Source organism: Henckelia pumila, chromosome 3 (genome assembly GCF_033568475.1).
Source record: "Henckelia pumila isolate YLH828 chromosome 3, ASM3356847v2, whole genome shotgun sequence".
Taxonomy (NCBI): domain Eukaryota; kingdom Viridiplantae; phylum Streptophyta; class Magnoliopsida; order Lamiales; family Gesneriaceae; genus Henckelia; species Henckelia pumila.
Genome location: NC_133122.1, coordinates 161,569,029 through 161,589,648, shown reverse-complemented (window position 1 = coordinate 161,589,648; position 20,620 = coordinate 161,569,029). Strand labels below are relative to the sequence as shown.

The window sequence follows — 20,620 nt, the reverse complement described above, 5'->3', positions numbered from 1 at the left end:
CACGAATACAAATCCAAAGGTTGATTTCGAGTCATCCACGTCACATTGGAAGCTAGAGTCGGTATAGCCTTCCAAATTCAATTCTCTCCCTCCATAAACCATGAATAAATTCTTAGTCCTTCGCAAGTACTTAAGAATATCCTTCACGGCTTTCCAATACATTTGACCGGGATTGGCTTGGTATCTGCTCGTGACGCTCAGAGCATAGGCCACATCCGGTCTGGTAGATATCATCTCATACATGATACTACCTATGGCTGATGCATATGGCACGTGTGTCATCTTCTCTATCTCTTCGTCAGTCTTGGGACACATAGACTTGGATAGAGAAACTCCATGACACATAGGTAGATGTCCTCTCTTGGACTCATCCATAGAAAACCTTTTCAATATGGTGTCGATGTAGGTTGATTGAGTGAGTCCTATCATTCTTTTAGATCTATCTCTATAGATCTGAATTCCTAGAATATAGGATGCCTCACCTAAATCCTTCATCGAGAATCTACCTGATAACCATATCTTTGTTGACTGCAACATCCCTACATCATTCCCCATGAGTAGGATGTCATCAACATAAAGTACTAAGAATGTTACTGCATTCTTAACTACTTTCTTGTACACGCATGGTTCCTCCGGGTTCTTGATAAAACCAAAATCCTTTATCGTTTCATCAAATTTCTGGTTCCAACGTCTTAATGCTTGTTTGAGACCATAGATTGATCTATGAAGCTTGCATACCTTATGCTCGCTTCCCATGGATGTGTATCCCTCAGGCTGCATCATATAGATCTCTTCCTTAATGTTTCCATTAAGAAATGCAGTCTTTACATCCATTTGTCATATCTCATAGTCATACCATGCTGCTATGGCAATAAGGATTCTTATGGACTTGAACATTGCGACTGGTGAAAAGGTTTCATCATAGTCAACTCCTTGTCTTTGAGTATAACCTTTTGCCACCAATCGTGCCTTGTAGGTCATTACCTTTCCATCAGGCCCAAGCTTTCTCTTGTAGATCCATTTGCACCAAATTGGAACAATTCCATCGGGAGGATCTACTAAAGACCAAACTTGGTTAGAATGCATCAAGTCTATTTCCGATTGCATAGCTTCAAGCCATAAATTCGAATCCGCGTCAGAAATTGCTTCCTTGAAGTTTTTTGGATCACATCCAATGTCGGATTCACTTTGATCCCCTTCAAGAAGAAGACCATATCTAATAGGAGGCCTAGAAGTCCTCTCGGATCTCCTAGTAATAGGCGTGTCTTGTGATGATTCTTGAGGTGTAGGATCGCTATTTTGTATATCGGGTTCTTCTCGAATTTCTTCGAGTTCCATCATCTTACCTTTCTTATCCAATAAGAACTCCTTCTCCAAGAAGGTGGCATTCCTTGAAACAAACACTTTTGTTTCAGTAGGATGATAGAAATAATATCCGATTGAATTCTTCGGATACCCTACAAAATAACATAAGGTGGATCGACTATCCAACTTATCTCCCACTGTCTGCTTCATGTAAGCAGGACATCCCCAAATCCTCAAGTACGAATACTTAGGAGCTTTGCCATTCCATAACTCGTATGGTGTTTTATCTACTGCTTTAGTGTGGACGTTGTTTAACAACAATACCGCCGTTTCAAGCGCGTAGCCCCAAAACGAAGGTGGGAGCTCAGTGAAGCTCATCATGGATCGAACCATGTCCAACAAAGTTCGATTGCAACGCTCTGAAACACCATTAAGCTGAGGTATCATAGGAGGAGTCCACTGAGAGAGAATCCCATTCTCTTTTAGATAGTCCAAAAACTCGGTACTTAAGTATTCTCCACATCGATCCGATCAAAGTGCCTTAATACTTTTACCTAGTTTGTTTTCTACTTCAGCCTTGAATTCTTTGAACCTTTCAAATGCTTCAGACTTATATTTCATTAAATATAAATACCCATACCTAGAATGATCATCAGTAAAGGTAATGAAGTAGGTGTTGCCACATTTAGTACCAATCCTAAATGGACCGCAAACATCTGTATGGATCAAATCCAACAGATTTTGACTACGCTCAGGTTTCCCTTTGAAAGGAGATTTAGTCATTTTTCCCTTTAGGCAGGACTCACAAGTAGGTAGAGAGTTAATATCAGACATATCAAATATGTCCTCTCCCACTAGCTTGTTCATCCTCCTTGAGGAAATATGACCTAGCCTAGCATGCCAAAGGTTTGCCGGGTTTTGACTATCGTCCTTCCTTTTAATTGTTGTTACCGGTTTATCAACATAATTAATTGGAACGTCTTTTAATTTTAAGCTATATGGATCGTTTTCAAGTTGTCCATTTCCAATCAAACATTCATTCTTGTAAATATTGCAAATCTCATTCACAAAATTGCAAAAAAAAACCATCTCTATCAAGCATAGAAATAGATATAATGTTTTTGACCAAATCCGTAACATATAAAACATCTCTCAAAAATAACTTAAAATTGTTCTGCAAAACTAAATAAATGTCTCCTATAGCTTTGGCTTCGACTCTATAACCATTCCCGAGCCTTAGCTGGGTCTCACCCATCCTTAGCTTACGACTTCTTGTCATCACCTGCAAATCATTGCAAATGTGAGATCCACATCCGGTATCCAATACCCAAGAAGAAGTATTAAGCGAAACATTTATTTCAATGTAAAACATACCCTTTGCAGTTCGCAACTGTTCGAGGTATTCCTTGCAGTTACGTTTTCAATGACCGGGTTTCTTGCAGTAATGACAAACGTTTTCATCTTTTATTCCAATTGAAGTCTTGGTCTTTCCCTTCTTATTTGGTACAATCTTCTTGGGCGGGGCAGAACGTTTCTTACCCTTTCCACTTGGTCCTTTCTTAGAGTTAGAAGAGGAGCCAACCAAGAGTACCGGTTTATCCTTCTTTAGTGTGGCTTCATATGTGACAAACATATTGACCATCTCTTCAAGGGTGGCCTCTATCTTGTTCATATTGAAGTTCATCACAAAACCGTCAAACGATGAAGGAAGTGATAGAAGCAACAAGTCCGCGCTAAGTTCATGCTCCAAAGTCAAGTCGAGTGTTACCAACTTTTCAATGAGCCCAATCATGTGCACCCCATGCTCACGGACCGAAGTCCCATCTCGCATGCGGCTCGTCATGAGCTCTCTGACGGTGGCATACCTCTCCGACCTTGACTGAGCTCCAAATAGTTCCTTGATGTTCTTGTGAATGTCAGCAGCATTCACGGTATCCTCTAATCTCCTTTGAAGCTCATCAGACATCGAAGCCTACATGTAGCATTTGGCCTTGATATCATGGTCCCACCATAAATCAAGTTTGGCCAACTCTTCCGGACTTGTATTAGCCGGGGCTTCCTTCGGAGGCGGCTTCTCTAACACGTAGAAAGCTTTTTCCGAAGTAAGAATAATTTTCAACTTACGGAACCATTCCGTATAGTTTGCGCCAGTCAATTTGTTTTGTTCGAGAATTGAAAACAGTGGATTGCGAGAAGTCATAGTATACTGAAAAGAAAACAGACAATAATCAATGATTGTTTAATTAATTTACTAAGACATAAAATATGGCGAATTTTAATTTTATGAATTACACTCCCACTATTTTAACGATTTCACTACCCTCTAGTGAAAACGGGAAACTATTTTCCTTAGTGAGAACATGGAGTCCAATTGACAAATCATGATCCCGAATAATATCAGCCAACCATAATTTTCAAAAGGTAGAGCCCAATTACTTCCAAAGTAACCCCCATGTTTTTACCTCATGTCCAATAAGGGCCCAATAATATGACGCCGTTTATTGTGACATGTCAAGATAACCCATCAATATTAAGTTGTGATGGACGGTCGCCATGTGGATCCCCAATAATATGAGCCAATCCCATGGGAGTTCCACCCAACTTACAACATGTGTCGATCCAATGTACAGCTTTCCGACGAACGGGCCCCCCCCCCCCAATAATATGAGCCGGACCGTATCCGCAAGTAGCATCCCATACATTGATCGTTGATGGAAGGTAGGAATATTTAAACAATATTTAAATTCCCTTTTTATTAATCTTGATATCAATTTTAAATCATATTTAAAATGAGGGATTTTTAATTTTGAAAATTTGTCTCATCATGCAATTTATGTATGCTTGCGGGATTCATACAATTTAGTCTAAACATGCATACATCAATAATATCATATATTATTTAAGGATGATCGATCACATTAACTAATCGACCCGTGGTTGCCAATCACGAGTCTAAGTCCATCCTAGGTGATATGCAAGTATGCAATGCAATCCTATTACATTGTGCTTCCAATTTACATTTCTTCGGTCTTCATTGTCTGCTGGGCCTACCATTTCTTCAAATTTTTGTCTCCCACTAAGTCTAATAAATTTACAATAAATTTCGATGACAAATATGGGATACATTTTTAGGGGTGGGAACGGGCCATGAACCAGGCCCACTTTTATTACATATGACAATCATATTGGGCTATAAACCAAGCCCATTAATAAAATCTAACAACAATAAGACAAATGTAAATTATCTAACATACACCTAAAACATTGGTCATGGCAATCGATCATCCTTTATCCATTAATTAATTTAATAATTAAATAATTGGATAAACATTCAAAGGCATCATAATTTAAAAGATAAAATCATATTTTAACTTATCCATCCATAAGATCATATCTTATCATCAATTGTACCAAAATAATTAATTTTATAAATTTTAATTTAACGGATAAAATTATAAATTTTCCAAAAATCAATTTTAAAATTTTCGGACTCGAACAATTCGATCCGATGTCTCGTGAACCAATCAAAAACAATTTTCGATCGGATCAAAAATTAGAATTTCAAAAAATTAAAATTTTAATTAAAAATTAAAAATAATTTTTCCGGGCTGCCCGCTGCCCCTTGGGCAGCGACGATCGCTGCCCGATTTGCCCATTAAAATTCAATTTTAAATTTTCGTTTTGTTTCAAAAAATCGAGGCTTAAAAATTTTGTATAATCGATTAATTTAATCGTTTGATCTGAGCAACCTGGATCTGATACCACTGTTGGAAAACGTGTTCAGATCAATCAAGAATTGATACCCGGTGCAGCGAAATTTTAAATATTTTATTTTATTATATGGAACGATTCCATATCAAGGGTATCAAAACTTTTACGATTAAATATGTTCAAGTAAAAATAAAAACACAGTTAAATTTTTACCTCGTCAAGCAAAGGCTTGATCGTGGACTCCAACAGAATTTAATCTGCTCTTCTTGTAAATCCCGGGAACCGATGACAGTCACGATCTATCTCCGAAATTAGGTCCACGAACGAAAAACAGAAACCCTCTGATTGACTGCACTAGAAATCAATCAGAAGTTTTACGTAGAGAATAAACAGATATGATCTGTTAATTCGATTTGTAATTTTTTACAAAAATCACAAGTCGAATTTTCTCTAAAAAGGGATAGAGGATTTCGAAAATCCCCTTGAAAATTCTTGAGTGTATTTTTGAAAATTGCAATATACAATGTGTCTAATTTTCGAACCCAACACCTTTATTTATAGATAATTTCTAGTTATAATTGTATCAGAACTCTAACTCCTTAAAGTCCACAATCCATAACTTAAGTTCAACAAGCCTAGCCTGTTGTTATAGAAATTAATATAAAATTCATCGTGACTCCGATTGATAAACTGATTTCACCAATGTGCACAGAAACCATTTCTGCATCTTTTCGAGTCAAGATAATTTTTCTGAATCCGAATTCAGTGATTTCCAAAAATGCACATCCCTATGTCATTTTAGGAAATCCCACTCCCTTTAGTTAAGAAGTCCAACTTCTCTTTCATTAAATTTAACTCTTTAAATTTAACTATCTCTACGGGGTTTTAGTAATCCATTACTTGTGTAACCCTCAATGGTTCAGGAATACAGCTAGCCGTGGGCTCACAACTCCTTGTGACTCGGAACAACAATTTTTGACTTGCCCATCGAATCATGGTAAGAGCGTCTAGCAACATCGCCCCATGATTCCCTAGGTATTACTGATAGTGCCTGCAAGAACCAGTAGATTTTGGTTAGCATACAGTACGGTCCCTTCAACCAAATATCCCGATTGAATCAACAACCATTGGTGCATCGAGAGTCGTTCGAGATTCGATAACTATGCATAACATCTTGGAGATCTATTAGTGGCATCGCATGTGTTACTAGGAACACCAAGTAACCTAAAACACATCATGTACTCTGGCCAGAGATTCGTCACACTAATATCTCCTCAGATTGCATAGGATATCCACACTCGCATGTATGTGGTGAATCCTTGACAACAAAGCATCGACTCCTATATGTGTCGTAACTGTACCCAATCCCAACACCTTATGACCCCAATAGAGTCGGTAAACGAGTCAAAGTACAGTACTAGCATATAAAGTCTCAATGATATTTCAAGTAATAAGGACTAATGGTGTACAACCAAAACCGCGGACTTTATCCACTCGATAAGTGATAACCACTTGGAAAGTCCGAATAGGGTAGTTCGATCATTCATCATATGAATATCCATTTGCATGCTTTGAACATCTCTATGTTACATACCAATGAAACGTGGTACTCGGCATCGCAAATGCTAGTCTCAATCTCGAGCGATTCTTATCCTTATTTGCAGACGGCTCAATTGACTAGGAACTGTTTAGAATATACAGTGACTATAAGATGTGTTTCATGATAGCCATCCCCATGTTCTACCACATCTTACATACACTATAGTATATTCAAGGTCTTTACCAAAACAACAGTAGTATATCATAATATAACAATATGAAGAAAGATAAAGTCAATGCCATTATAAAAGTGTAAATTATATTAAACAAAATATTGTTTTACATAGAGTCATAAAAGCCCTTAGCCACAAGTTGGCTAACCGGGCACCCACTCTTTCAATGACCCGAGAAACCCAACAAATGTTATGTCAAAGACTAAGAACCATGATTTCCACTCACAAATGTGGACATTGCCAACCCATTCAGACAGAAGAAGCATCTGTCAAAGAGGACAAACCAGCTGTCAAAGAAGACAAACCAATAAAGAAATGGTCCAAATGTACCAGTGATTCAGAAAGTGACACAATGTAAAAACAAATGAAATCGTGGACCACACCATATGTGAAAGGCATCCACTCAGATGTAAAATGAGTTGTTTTTCATTATGTAGTATGGTCCCCCTCTTCCTTTATTTTTATTACTGTATGCGTTTCTCCACGCCTATAAAAGGAGATGTTTGTGTTGTAAATGGATAAGTGAAGTTTGAGTATCTCTCTCTTCTCAAGTTTCTTACAATCTGGTTCATACAAGACGTATGAAAACTATGAGAAACTAAGAAACATAAAATCAAAAACAAAAATAAGTCTTATGGCTAATAACTAAACAAGCAGGGCGTAAAGAGGATAAGGTTGGAAACCAATCATTGAAGATTCATGGTTAGAGTAAACCTGGAGATCCATAGAGCAAGTACCAGTTGATCAAGTGATCGTTAAGGGAAAGCAAGGATTTGGCCTCTGCTCAAAACCAAGATTCATTCAAACAAGGTAACCTTCCTAAATCTCCTGCAGCCCTTAATTTAAAGAAATAGTCAAAATACATTAATCATGTCATCATCCTTTATAAGAAATGGAAGATTGATAATAAAAAACTGGTTTGAAATAGAAGATTATCATGAATATGATACATTTCATGAATATCATTTAAATACTTCTGATTTAACCATATTCGAATCAATTTATCAACTAAAATTTGTAATTATAACCTATGAATGGAACCAAACTAATCTGAAAACATTTATCTGTTATAAATGAATCAGATCTGTAAAGCCATGAATGAGAAAATTCATAAGAATTTGAAGAATTCCGCAACCTGGTATCAGAGCGGTTAAATAAAGCAGATTATTAATGCCTGGATTAACTTTAGATATTGAGATTAAAAATTCATTTGATAAAATAATCTTACTAAAAGATTTACATCAAATAGATCAATTATGGAATAAAATAAAAAATCTCCAAAACTTTTATTTCAAAAATCATAAAAAAGAACATTTTTCAAGCAACTGGAAAATGATAATTCAAATTTCTGAAAATGATGAAATTGAAGACATAACAATATGTTATGAATAAGAATAAACTTTGTTATCGAAATCCGATCAACAAAAACAAAATAATAAAAGTAACAATTTTTACTAAATGGAAAATGTATGAAAATACAAAAATGAATATCTTTAATTTATATTCTTAAAATATAAATTTTGATATAGAAAATTGTGAAAACAATTTGAAACATCTTAAAAATTGTCAATCTTCAATTGATAGTTTCGAAGATTTTCAGAATTTATTAGAACAGATAGATTCAACAAAAAGGCTTTTAATAGCCTTAAGAAAATTAAGAAGTTCTATCATCTGTTAAAATGACAGAAGTAACAATTCCAAATCAAAATAGTCAGATTGATGAATCTGAAGAGAACCAAGAGTATAATTTGAATATTATATTTAATCAGAATAAGTTTGCTGAGATACAGAAAACAGAGTTTTCTAATTCAAAAACAAATCTAATAGACCAACCAGAAATATTAAGCAAGATTTCAAATTTTATTAATCCTAGAAAAAATTTAATTTATTATTCGATACGTACAAAAGAACGATCTTGTAAAATAAATAACGAATCAAGGTCTAATACTCTGAAGTTATTAACAACTCAAGATATTGATACCATCATGGCAAAAGCCAGTGAAAAAGAACGATCTGAACTGAAATATGTTCACATTGGAGGAATCGAAATAATAGTATCAGCTCACTACCGAGAAGGAATAGATACACCAATTGAAATCACAGTTCGTGACAAAAGGATACGTAATTTTGAGGATTCTATCCTTGGAAAAATTGAAGGAAACTTATGTTACAAAAAGATGAAATTTTGTATTTATCCACAATACAATATATCTCTTTTTGATAAAAACATAAATGACGTTTTAACATTAGATTATTACTTTTATAGAAATAATCTTATGTTAACAGGAAACCATCCGATCAATATAAACTATGTTGTCGGTTTAGCAATAAGTAATAATTCTCAAACAGGAATAATTTCAACAAAACCAACTATTTCTGTTGAAAGAATGTTTGAAAATATTACAAGAATTGAACACCCTCGAAAAGCATTTATTGAAGAAATAAATCCCTATAAAAGATGGAGTTCAGATGACCTTCAAATCACAAAACAGTCTGTACCAAGAAGATCATTATCATTTGCTAGAAATGATAAAGATATTCTTGAAAAGATTGGAACCATGAATCAAAATATTCTTAAAATTAAACAAGCTATTGTTAATGAATCAACCTCATCGCAATAACGTCCTTAATAAAATTAAAAAAAGATCTAGGAGATTTAAAAAATAATATCAATAAGATCAATCTATCAATACAAGAATTAGAGAAAAATTTCAAAGAATATATTGATTTAGCAACGACTAGATTAATAATTGAACAGAAAAGACATAGTAATGAAATATTAAACTATCTTAAAGAAGTTCTTCCAATAGATAAAGGAAAAAGAAAAATGGAAGAAGAACCACCATTCAAAATTGAATCATGGTATAGAAATCCCCTTAGTTATGGCAAACATAAGTATGGAGATGTTTAGTGAAACCGACTCATCTGATTTTGAACAAATAGGAGTAAATACAGAAGAATTATATCATTCACATCAGGACTCAGAACAATACAGAGATATGGATATTTCAGAATCAGAATCTGAAGATGATTTTAGACCACGATTAAATCTACGAACGAATGTAGAAGGTAGTGGTGGAAGAGATGATGAAGAATTTAAATATAACAGAGATCAATACTCTGGATCTTATAAAGATGTTAGAGATATTCTTAGAGAATCAAAAACATCAGGATTTGTAAAACAGAATATCTTAGATTTAGGTTGTTCAACAGCCAAAGAAAGAAAATCAAAGATAGATCATTGGGCAAATGAACTATCAGTACAAATTCAATTAACACCATTATTAGACAAAAGTGAGAATATTCAAGTTTTAACTCATGGGATGATAAAAATGACACTGGTAGGAGCAGTAAAAACTTGGGCTGAAAACCTAATAATTACTAATCTATCACAAGGAATGACGGGACATCGATATTTCGAACTATTTGTTGATGCCTTGTACCAAGAATTTTTAGGAGTTTCTAATAATGACGCTAATTTAGTAGCCAAAAATATAGAAAAAAATAAAGCAATTTTTATTCTGGATAATATAAAATTATGTAATCTATGTTATCTAGAAGAATTTATATGTGATTATGAAACAAACTATTATCAGTTAATAGATGCTGATAAAAAAGAGCATTATAAATTAAGTATTTTTAATAAAATACCTAATATACCAATAAATAGTAAAGATGAATTCTTAATTAGTGCTTATGCCAAAACACTAGGAGGAGCTATTAAATTTATTAAAAACGTTATAACAAAGAAATGTCATGATGTAATATTAAATAAAATAATATCCAAATCTTACAAACAAAACAATAAACTTTGTTGTGACAAAATGGAATTCACAGTAAAAGAATACGGTTGTAAAACAAACATGTCACACAAATATTTAAAACGACAGAAACATAATAAATTAAATAAACCTTATAAATCTTTTAATAGAAAATTTATTCCCTGTAAGAAAAAGAAATTTAGAAGGAATTTCTTCAGAAAACCTTATAAAAGAAAATTTTATAAAAAGTTTGATAATAAAAAACCACATTGCCCAAAAGGTAAAGGAAAGAACTGCACATGTTGGTTGTGCAATGAAGAAGATCATTATGCAAATGAATGTCCAAAACAAAACGAAAAGAAAAATAAAGTTAAACTTCTTGAAGAAATATATACTATTGGATTCTATCCAGTAGAAACAATTGAATTTTCATCCGACGATGAAAATATTTATTATATTGATGAATCAAGTGAATCAGATTTTGAATCCGATTTCACATTTGATAATTCAAAAATAATAATGATTAAAATAAAGACAAGGGCATTTTCGGAAAGACAAATATAGGAAGTAAATTGAAACTTATGTTTGATTTAGGGAGTTATCTACAAGTTGCTCATAAATATAACATGATTTTTTATTTACGAGTAGCTTCCAATATGTTCAAAATTTCAAATCAAACACGAACTCGAGCATTGATTTGATCCAAATTGGATCAATAAATATGAAAGTTTTCAATAAAATCGAATTGGAGTTCGAATATACGTCATTAAAAACTTTTTGGTATTAATTTTTTTTTAAAAAAAAGAAAGAAAAATTATTGGTCTTAGAGTTGTTTAAATGGAAATGAAAGCGGAAGAAATGGAAAAGACAAGTTAGAGTGAAAAGCGAATACTGCGGTGATAAGATTGTATTGTAATTTGTATGTATGTACGGATATGTTGTTGATTGCCTGAACACTCAGTGAAAGCAAAACAGTGTACGCATGTCGAACGCCGTGGTGAATGGGATGGCCGGCGCCGGCGGCGGTATTATTGCCCAAATCATCACTTACCCTCTTCAAACGGTACCTTCCCCACTTCACTTGCACCTTCAGCAGGCGTTTTGATTCTTCTCCATTAATTCCAGGTAAATACTCGTCAGCAAACTGAAAGAGTGGCTAAGAAGGATGCGCCTCCAGCTGCTGGGAGTACGCTGGCTCAAATTGTTCGGGTAACGTAACGCGGCCCCTTGTGTTATCAGATCCAAATTTTATCTGTGGGTTCTTCTTTCTCTACTCATTTGGGGTTGGCAGGTTATTAAAAGTGAAGGTTTGGGAGGACTATACAGCGGCCTCAAACCATCTCTGCTTGGAACTGCTGCTTCTCAGGTGATATTAGCAGCTGCCTGCCTCCGTTTCTTTCCTTGTTCTTCTTGTTTAGCCACTTCTATCTGATTGTCCATTCTGGGATGAAATACTTTCCCGGGATTTCATTAAATTCCATATTTCCTGTATTTTTAACTAATGATCTCCTTTGTGAAGCTGCTAGGGTGTTTATTATTCGTTTTACCAGTTTTTCAAAAATAAGGCCGAGGCTATAGCAGCTGAAAATAAAAGAAAAGGACACGGGGATGGCACTCCAGGAATGCTTTCGTGGCTTATTGTTGCGGCCCTTGCTGGGTACTTGACTTGTTTTACAGAAATTATTTGGTTTCTTTGCCTGTGTTCACGTCCTGTATAATCTCATTCGGGATTACTCTTATTTTCCCCTAACATGATTTTCATTTTATGCCTCAGGTCACTAAATGTATTGCTAACGAACCCAATATGGGTTCTTGTGACTCGTATGCAGGTAGCATATTTAGTTATTTATGGTAATCATGTTCATTCTGAGAATAATACTGTGCACCAGTTTCCATTTTCTGTTCCTAAACTGATTGAGTGGTCAAGTGTGTGAAGACTGAAGTGCATTGTATAGTATTACTTAATTGATGCAAATAGATGGAAAACATCTATTTTGTGATTCATATTCCAGCTCCTTGTCCTGTCAGTTTATAAAGTCGAGTTGAATGTTTTTGCACTCTAATTTCATGTTATAGTTTGAGTGTTTAAGTGTGCTCTTGCTATTAAATTTCTAAAAAACATCAACATTTCATTTTTCACTTTCAGACTCACACTCAGGCAGAAAAAAAAATCATGGAGGCAAAAAGGGAAGCTTTATTAAAAGAAGCTTCCGAGAATATTCTGATACATTCTTCTTTACCTGACCAATTGGCTGCTCTTGATTCAATACAACCTCGTCCTTACGGAACATTTCAGGCGGTGAATAGTACTATCTTTATTCAACTTCGTCTTCATCAATACATAATTCTTTTTGTTTTTCTTCAGCTCTATGAAAAAAGAGTTATTTGTATTTGCTTATAAATTGCATCACACTGTCATTAAGATTCCATTCTATTGTTTTGCGTTCAATTTCTAGAGTAGACGCTTTCAAATGTGTTTAATTTAAGGGTGTTACAAAATTGCTTGGGCCGACATTAGAGGCTTACATTTTGTTTAGTATGATCAGAATTATTTGGTTCCTTTTGCTAAAACTTTAGCTTCGTCGCTATTTTAACACCACAGCTCTTAGTTTGATTAATGTTTATAAAAATTTATTTAATTACAGTTATCGTAATCTGGTTTTTTAATTTATTATGTTTGACCATAGTAAATCAGTTTTTTGTTACAATTCAGTTAAGTGGTTTAGTGACTAATCAGTCAGCTATCTTAACTCGTTTATGGAATAAAAGGACATCAACATCACTAACATCTAATATAGGTAGAAAATCTACGTGAGGATACTTAACACCCTAATGGTCCACGCATGTGAATGAATTCTACTGAGAAAAGCTGTTTGACAAAGTGTGAAGTTCATTTAAATTTTTGGTTGGTTACTGGCTAGGAATTACCATGTGAGACAACAGACGTAAACAAAGAAAAACAAAACCATTCTGATGACATGGATTCTCAATTGATTGAAATATAAATGCAACAGCAATCCCAAATTTGCCGAATAAATGTGTCTGTGCTCTAGCTGAGCTGTATGTGAAACTTGAAGGATTGAAATGTACCTAGCCATCTGAGCTTTCAATTCAGTATATTTCGAACACATTGCTTTGAGTGCACAGTTGTCACTAAGTACATGCTAATCGAGCAATTTTTTTAGCACAATTCGCATCAGTTTGCTAGTTGATTTGATTATCATGGATATAGAAAAGCATGATACTTACCAGTTTCATTTTGTTTTTGGAAATTATTGTATTCCCATTTGATATATCATCATCACTATTCTTTTTTTTAGAAGAAAAATGACTCTGTTAACAAAACCTATCTTTGGATGTCTTTAGTAGGCATGTGAGGTTTATCACGAATCAGGAATTACTGGGTTTTGGAAAGGCATAATTCCGACACTGATAATGGCAAGCGTTTAAATTTTTTAAAACTATTTTATATTCTCTATAAATTCCTGTTAAACCTGTTTAGTTTTTGGCATGACAGGTGTGCAATCCATCAATTCAGTTTATGATATATGAGAGTTTGCTGAAGCATTTGAGGACTAAGCGAGCTTCTAAAAAACAAGGTTTAAAGAACATAACTGCTTTGGAGGTATCATTAATTTGTGGGCTTTGTGTTATATTTTTTCGATTTATTAGAATTGGTTTGGTCAACCTATATTCATTTTTTAATAATGTCCATGCAAAATATTTCTATTTCTAGAATCCAGAGGTCCATAAAACTGAGTTCTCATATGGTTTGCCAATTACATTTTGTTTGTCAAAATTCTACGTTTTATTTGGAAAGTGGCTTTGAAATCTGAATCAAATTTAAAGAACATTGGATGGTATTTAATAATTTTGTATACACATTATTGGATTCTTCTGTAACCAAGTTACATTGATGGTTGGATACTTCCTATTTGAATAATGATGTCCTAAACATTTATTTTGATTTTTGGGTAGAAGAAGCGAATTCTTGCAAACTAGGAATCTTTTGGTTAATCGGGATTCAAAATTTTGTTTTACCATGGTATGTTGGTTAACTTCGAAGGAAATTTGAAACAAAACATCCACAAGACTAACAAGTTTTGCAGAGTGATTGGAGTGGCATGTACATTTCTGCAGAAACAAATGTGTGTCTCACCAAAACAAATCATGCGGGGGTGCATGTGGGTTTGCTTATCAAAATTTAGCTCCTGTCTTCTTTACGTGAACAGATTTTCTTAGTAGGGGCCTTGGCAAAACTTGGGGCAACTGTTTCGACATACCCTCTTCTGGTTGTTAAGGTAAAATCACTCATTTGTCTTTGGCACAATATTGATGCTTTTGTTAAGTGTAACAGTTTATTTCGAAGTATGGCATATGGATGATGAAATGTATCAATAAAAGTAGAGAAGGTAATTAACTGAACAAAGAAAGACACCACAATTAACCAAATATGTTTAACCGGAAATTAAGTTGAAGCATGCCTCAGGGTAGGAAAAATCCTAAAACAAATCCAAAGGATATTTTGAGTAGATGCAATCATTCTCTCAACATTGAAGCATCCACTCATACTTCTGCATGGCTTTTCCTCTGCTGATTAATGTTATATGCTTCATTTTCTATGGGAGTCGCTGTTTTGCAATAGCTATAATACATACTGCTTGCTGCATTTGGTTCACTCTACAAATATGGATCAATACTAAATGTTGTTCATCTTGTTGACTCGTCACTCTTCCACTGCCAAATGGTGCTAGAGTTTGACACTTTGTTTCCATATTCCTACAGATTATTGACTCTGATTCCATGAGAAAATGGGAGGATTTGAATTGATATTATGTTCCGGGTGTATTATTTTTATCGTTTGTTGCAGTTATGAAGTAGTAGACCCTCCCACAATCGAAATAGGAAACAGGCCTAACTAACGGAAAGGAAAGAATATGAAAAGTAAACATCGGTGATTGCAGAGTTCCAATCCCATCTCCAATACCATACGAAAAATGGAGACTTTGAGAGAAACGTGTATTACTGCTTTGTTCTTTGGGCTTTCTTGAAATGTAAAGAATTGAAAAAGCAATTCTTTTGTGCAGACTACTACTATACTTAAAATCTAAATGAAAATAAATCAAATTGAAATCTTAACATATAAGAGAATTCATGTCAAGGTGTGCTAGATCGGAACAATATATTTTGCATACTAGAAGATGAATATTCCAGGTCCACTAGTGGCAATGAAGTAGTCTCCGTCCTTAAGATGGATAAATTTAGAATATATCCAACCAAGTGTGTGGTAACATTAGATGAATGTGATCATTCTCCTGAGATGACTGATTTTGTGGAGACAGTTTGTCGTAGATAATAAAGTACAGGATTAATGAGTGCAAAATGGTTTCAAATGGTCTGGATATGGTTTTTAGGCTAATAAATGCATTGATGCACCACAGAAAAAGAGGGCAATAATATAGAAGGAATGCTATGTCATTATGCTGGGTAAACAAGATGTTGATTGAGGAGTTCATGTTGCCGATAATATAGGGATCTAGAATCTGTAGGTTTCTCAGAGTGGCATAAAGTTAGATGATACAGATGCTCACTAAATAAGAGAAGTTTATTTGAGATCCCTGCAGTATTTTGATTTTGGAGGATGCTCGGAGATTCGATGTTTTTATGCCTGAAGCTCCCCTCTGATCCATAGTTCGTTAATACGCTAGTTGTGGTTTTCTGACAACCTATCCCCCGGCCCCTGCTTTGGTTTGAGAAAACGAGTTAGGAGCCGAGGAATCAAGTAGGTATATTTTGGTAGTTTAAGATAGATATCGGTAAATTTGCATCCAGTACCTAAACCTAAACACATATACATGTTCAGTCCCCTGTCAGAAAAATGTTTGTTTAAACTTTCTGGGCCCATATTTTTTTTTTCGGATGAAAATCGGTACAAAACATTGAAAATAAGGTACGAATACATGATATTCAGTACAAAACATTGAAAATCTAGTATAAATGTATGATTTTTGAGTACTCAAATGTATAGATAAATATTGATATTAATGACAAATTGTATGTTTTGATGAAAATGAGTACAAAATATCAAAAATAGAGCACTAATATATGATATTTGAGTATGAAATGTGTTAGATTTGGTACAAATATATGATTTTTGAATACTAAAAAATATTAATATTAATGACATATTTTTCTTATTAATAAAAATGTTCAAGTTTTATACTCAAAATCTTATTTTTTATACCAGATTTTCAATGTTTTGTACCGATTTTCATGTGTGAAAAAAATGTGGGTCCAGGGAGTTTAAACAAACATTTTTCTGACGGGGGACTGAACATGTATATGTGTTTGGGTTTAGGTACTGAATGCGAATTTACCCTTAAGATATTGCTAGGGGTGCAAACGAACCGAGCCGGTTCGTGAGCTTTACGAGCTCGCTCGATAAATATTTGATTTGTATTCGAGCTTATCGAACTCGAGCCGAATTAGAACATGTTCAAACTTTTTTCCGAGCCGAGCTCGAGTCAAAATAATTATGTTCGATAGTTCGCGAATAATTCGCGAGCCTTAATATTTAATTAATATAATATAATTATATAATAAACATATATATCATTTCGAACCATAATATCTGAGCAATAGTTCACGAATAGGTTCGAATATCTCGAGCCAAAATATTTGAAATTATCGAGCTTCGAATCGAGATCGAACTCGAATATACCCTTATCGAGCCGAATTTGAGCCTTAAAATTTACCATTATTCGGCTCGATTCGGTTCGTTTGCACTCCTAGATATTGCGTCTTGCTTGATAATTAAATATATTTTTTCTCCACGTGTATTTGCTCTCTGTCATTGTATCTAGTTCAATATTTTGCAGTCAAGACTTCAAGCGAAGCAGGAAATTGGTGGCAATGTTTCATTACGATATTCAGGTTTGCACGGATATATTTTGGTATAGTTTACCATTTACATCATTACTTGGACCACTATATTTAGTTCAAGTGTTTTTTTGCCCGGTGTCATAACAAGTGCGAAATAAGATCCTCTCTCTGAAAATTAGTTTGTTCCTTTCATCTAATTTTAAGAGTTGGTGATGAAAACAGGCATTATGTCCAAAAGTTCAACCATTAACCCACTTCCTTATTGCCATTTAATAATCAAATGATGTTCTCACCAATTTTTGTTCCCATTCCGACCGTTGCTTGATTTCTAACCCAGAACGTACAGTGTCAAATTTTAAAATATGAATGAGTAAGGATACCGTTGCACAGTGAATGAAAAACGGAACTTCACACCAAGTACTATAATTAGAATAGTCTTTAACTTTATTTAGAAATTCAAAGTGGGAATTAAAAATAAATAATTAAAAGTAAAATAACAATATGAGAATTCAAAAGGAGAAAATCAACAAGGAACGAATTCTAGAGACTCGATTTCTATATCACAAATCTTTCTAGTTTATTAGCCAAGAACCATATTTGTTTTCTGCTCCCTTTTCCAAGTGATGAGCAAAATTTATTATTCAATATAAATTTCGATATCTCTATAAAAATTAAATATCAAAAACATAATTCGCATGGTCATTCTTTCAAGGGATTCAATAGAGTTATAAATCTTCCAAACATTATAAATTTCCACAATGTATTTTCCTAAGATCTTATTCAAAATCCCCTCTCCCAGGTGATAGATTCTAATTGTTATATCATTCAACCTATGACCATTTAATTGAACGCATTCAAAACAGGAAGACTCGTATAAACTGACGAAAAATCAAAGTATATTAATCAATAACACAAAAGCATAGTCTCAAATCAAGCTATGTCATTCTCCTAGACAAATAAATTAGTTGATGAAAATAAGAAGATAACAAAGCATATTTTTAAACATCATCCAAATTCCAAGAGAGAATAAATCAAAACACGAATAGGAAGATGCTTTTCCATTCCCGGATGCTGCCTTCTTCATCTCCGTGCCGAAATCTCTTGATCTTGTGTGTCTTATTTGGTCTTCTAGTCGTTCTCCCTATCTAATGCTCCCGAAAAGCCCTTAAAAATATGTTAAAACCCCGTCTTTAAAACCCTAGCCACCTATGTTTCCTTGTATTGCACAACGTCAAATGCCCAGTGCCTAGTTGTAATCTTCAACATTGCATGTAAGTAGCATAGGCGCTGAGACGCCTGCTTCATCAGATTTTTTCCTCCCTCTTTAATTTCCTTCTTCTCTAATTGCTCTCTTGCTTTCCTTTCCATCTTTAATTGTTCTTCACACTTTTTATCTCATATAAATGCATGTTACTTAAATTCCTGCATAAGACATAAAACAACTACCAAACGCATATCTCCGCACAAAACCTAACATAATTTAAGTCAAATACATATAAAATGTATACAAAAATCGCACTTATCACCTACACTTCACAAATGTATCCGAACCCTCGAGTAATGAACAAATGCTCTGTCCTCGTATCTTTGTACGATGCTCAAAATTATATTGTGAATCTGGAAGCTTGCAATTGCTCTTGCATGAAAAAAGAAAGCATGTGATGAACGGACAAAGTAAAGAATTCTGTTCTGTATGCATGTATAACCTGTATATATGTGCACATGTGCATCTGCTAATGATTTACATAGGAAATGCAAAACATACTAGTTATTACTCATGGTGTCTCCGACGTTGATCAGGATTGTGGTTGCATAATAGGTACACTTGATGCCATCAGTAAAATGATCCGATACGAAGGATTACGCAGCTTTTACAAAGGGATGAGCACGAAGATAGTGCAAAGTGTTTTTGCTGCGTCTCTACTTTTCCTGGTGAAGGAAGAGCTTGTTAAGGCGTATGCTGTTGTCTCAGATAGAAGCTCGAAAATTTTATCGAATGCTGTTAAATGATGCCACCGCAGTCTTGGAAGAATCATTTTTAATTTACATAAAGGTGCTAACCTTGTGACTTACACTTTTTCTCTCATTTTCTGTTCACTCATTATTTCCAGTATTGTTTTTGCATATTCTTAAAATTTTATGCTATGTTGTGTTGTAGCTTGGTCTCATGGAGAAACGGGCACCAGATAGGGGAGGCTAGCTCTCCCTTCAAACCTTGGACGGCCTTCTTGTCGTTGGTATTGCCAAAAATCAGTCAATTACTAAATGGATCAAAACATATACTATGAATATAATATGCTCGAGGGATTCATTGTAATATGAAATTAAAGACGTTTTCAAGCAGTGTTTTATAACCGGCCGGTAAATCTTTAAAAAAAATGTTTCGATGTGTCCAGCCGGTTCAACTGTTCGGTCTAACCGGAATAATATTATTATATTATATAATATAAAATAATAATATAATATCGTATTTGATTTTTAAAAAAAATTAAGGACTTTAAATATATATGTATGTATAATCAAAATATCAAATGTATAGTTGAAACAAAAAAAATAATTAAAATAAGCTCAAATATAACTAAAATAATATTTTTAACAACATTCAAAACCAAAGATAAAAGTTTTAGATTTAAATAGAAGAAATAAATAATTTTGGAAGAAATATATAAAAAAATCAAATTATAAATTTTTTTCTTAAATTTTTTTTTAAAAAATAGGTGAACCGGTTCAAATTTGACATGTTTCGAACGTTTTGACCGATGGAAAGGTTTTTTGGGCATGATCTGGATAGAACTTCTGATATCTTTGCGAACGATTCGATCCGGTTTTTAAATCATCAAAGAAAACAAACGGATGTAACTCTAGAGGGAGAATATGGATTTTTTTTTACATTATTTACTGTGCAATTCCAAATAATTTCGGCCAAGAAGACAAGATGGGAGACAGGCGTGATTTAACTGTCCAGAAGGCGTGATTTAAAAAACGGGTGAATTAGAAATCAGTCTCTAAATCCAAACATATATATGTTTTTAGTCTCTTATCAGCAAAAAATTTGTTTAAACTCCCTGGGCCCACATTTTTTTTTTCGGATGAAAATGGATACAAAACATTGAAAATATGGTACGAATGCATGATATTCGAGCACTAATTGTTTAATATCGAGTACAAAAAATAAAATTTTGAGTATAA

At 34.0% G+C, this 20,620-nt stretch overlaps 1 protein-coding gene across 2 annotated transcripts; it reads left to right on the top strand.

Annotated features, from left to right (window-relative positions):
• The first annotated feature begins 11,433 nt into the window (after nucleotides 1-11,433).
• Nucleotides 11,434-19,827, top strand: LOC140886748 (peroxisomal nicotinamide adenine dinucleotide carrier-like). 2 transcript variants are annotated; one of them, XM_073293532.1, is made up of 12 exons: nucleotides 11,532-11,612; nucleotides 11,675-11,758; nucleotides 11,841-11,915; nucleotides 12,076-12,206; nucleotides 12,324-12,378; nucleotides 12,696-12,848; nucleotides 13,919-13,987; nucleotides 14,067-14,174; nucleotides 14,782-14,850; nucleotides 17,428-17,482; nucleotides 19,251-19,484; nucleotides 19,590-19,827. In XM_073293532.1, the coding sequence occupies exons 1-11, from the start codon at nucleotides 11,532-11,534 to the stop codon at nucleotides 19,439-19,441; spliced, it is 1,071 nt and encodes a 356-aa protein (XP_073149633.1). In that variant the 3' UTR covers nucleotides 19,442-19,484; nucleotides 19,590-19,827. The 2 variants fall into 2 exon arrangements, 1 of the variants encoding a protein (XP_073149633.1); XR_012151662.1 differs by lacking the exon at nucleotides 19,590-19,827 and having other exon boundaries at nucleotides 11,434-11,612; nucleotides 14,690-14,850; nucleotides 19,251-19,275.
• The last annotated feature ends 793 nt before the right edge of the window (nucleotides 19,828-20,620 follow it).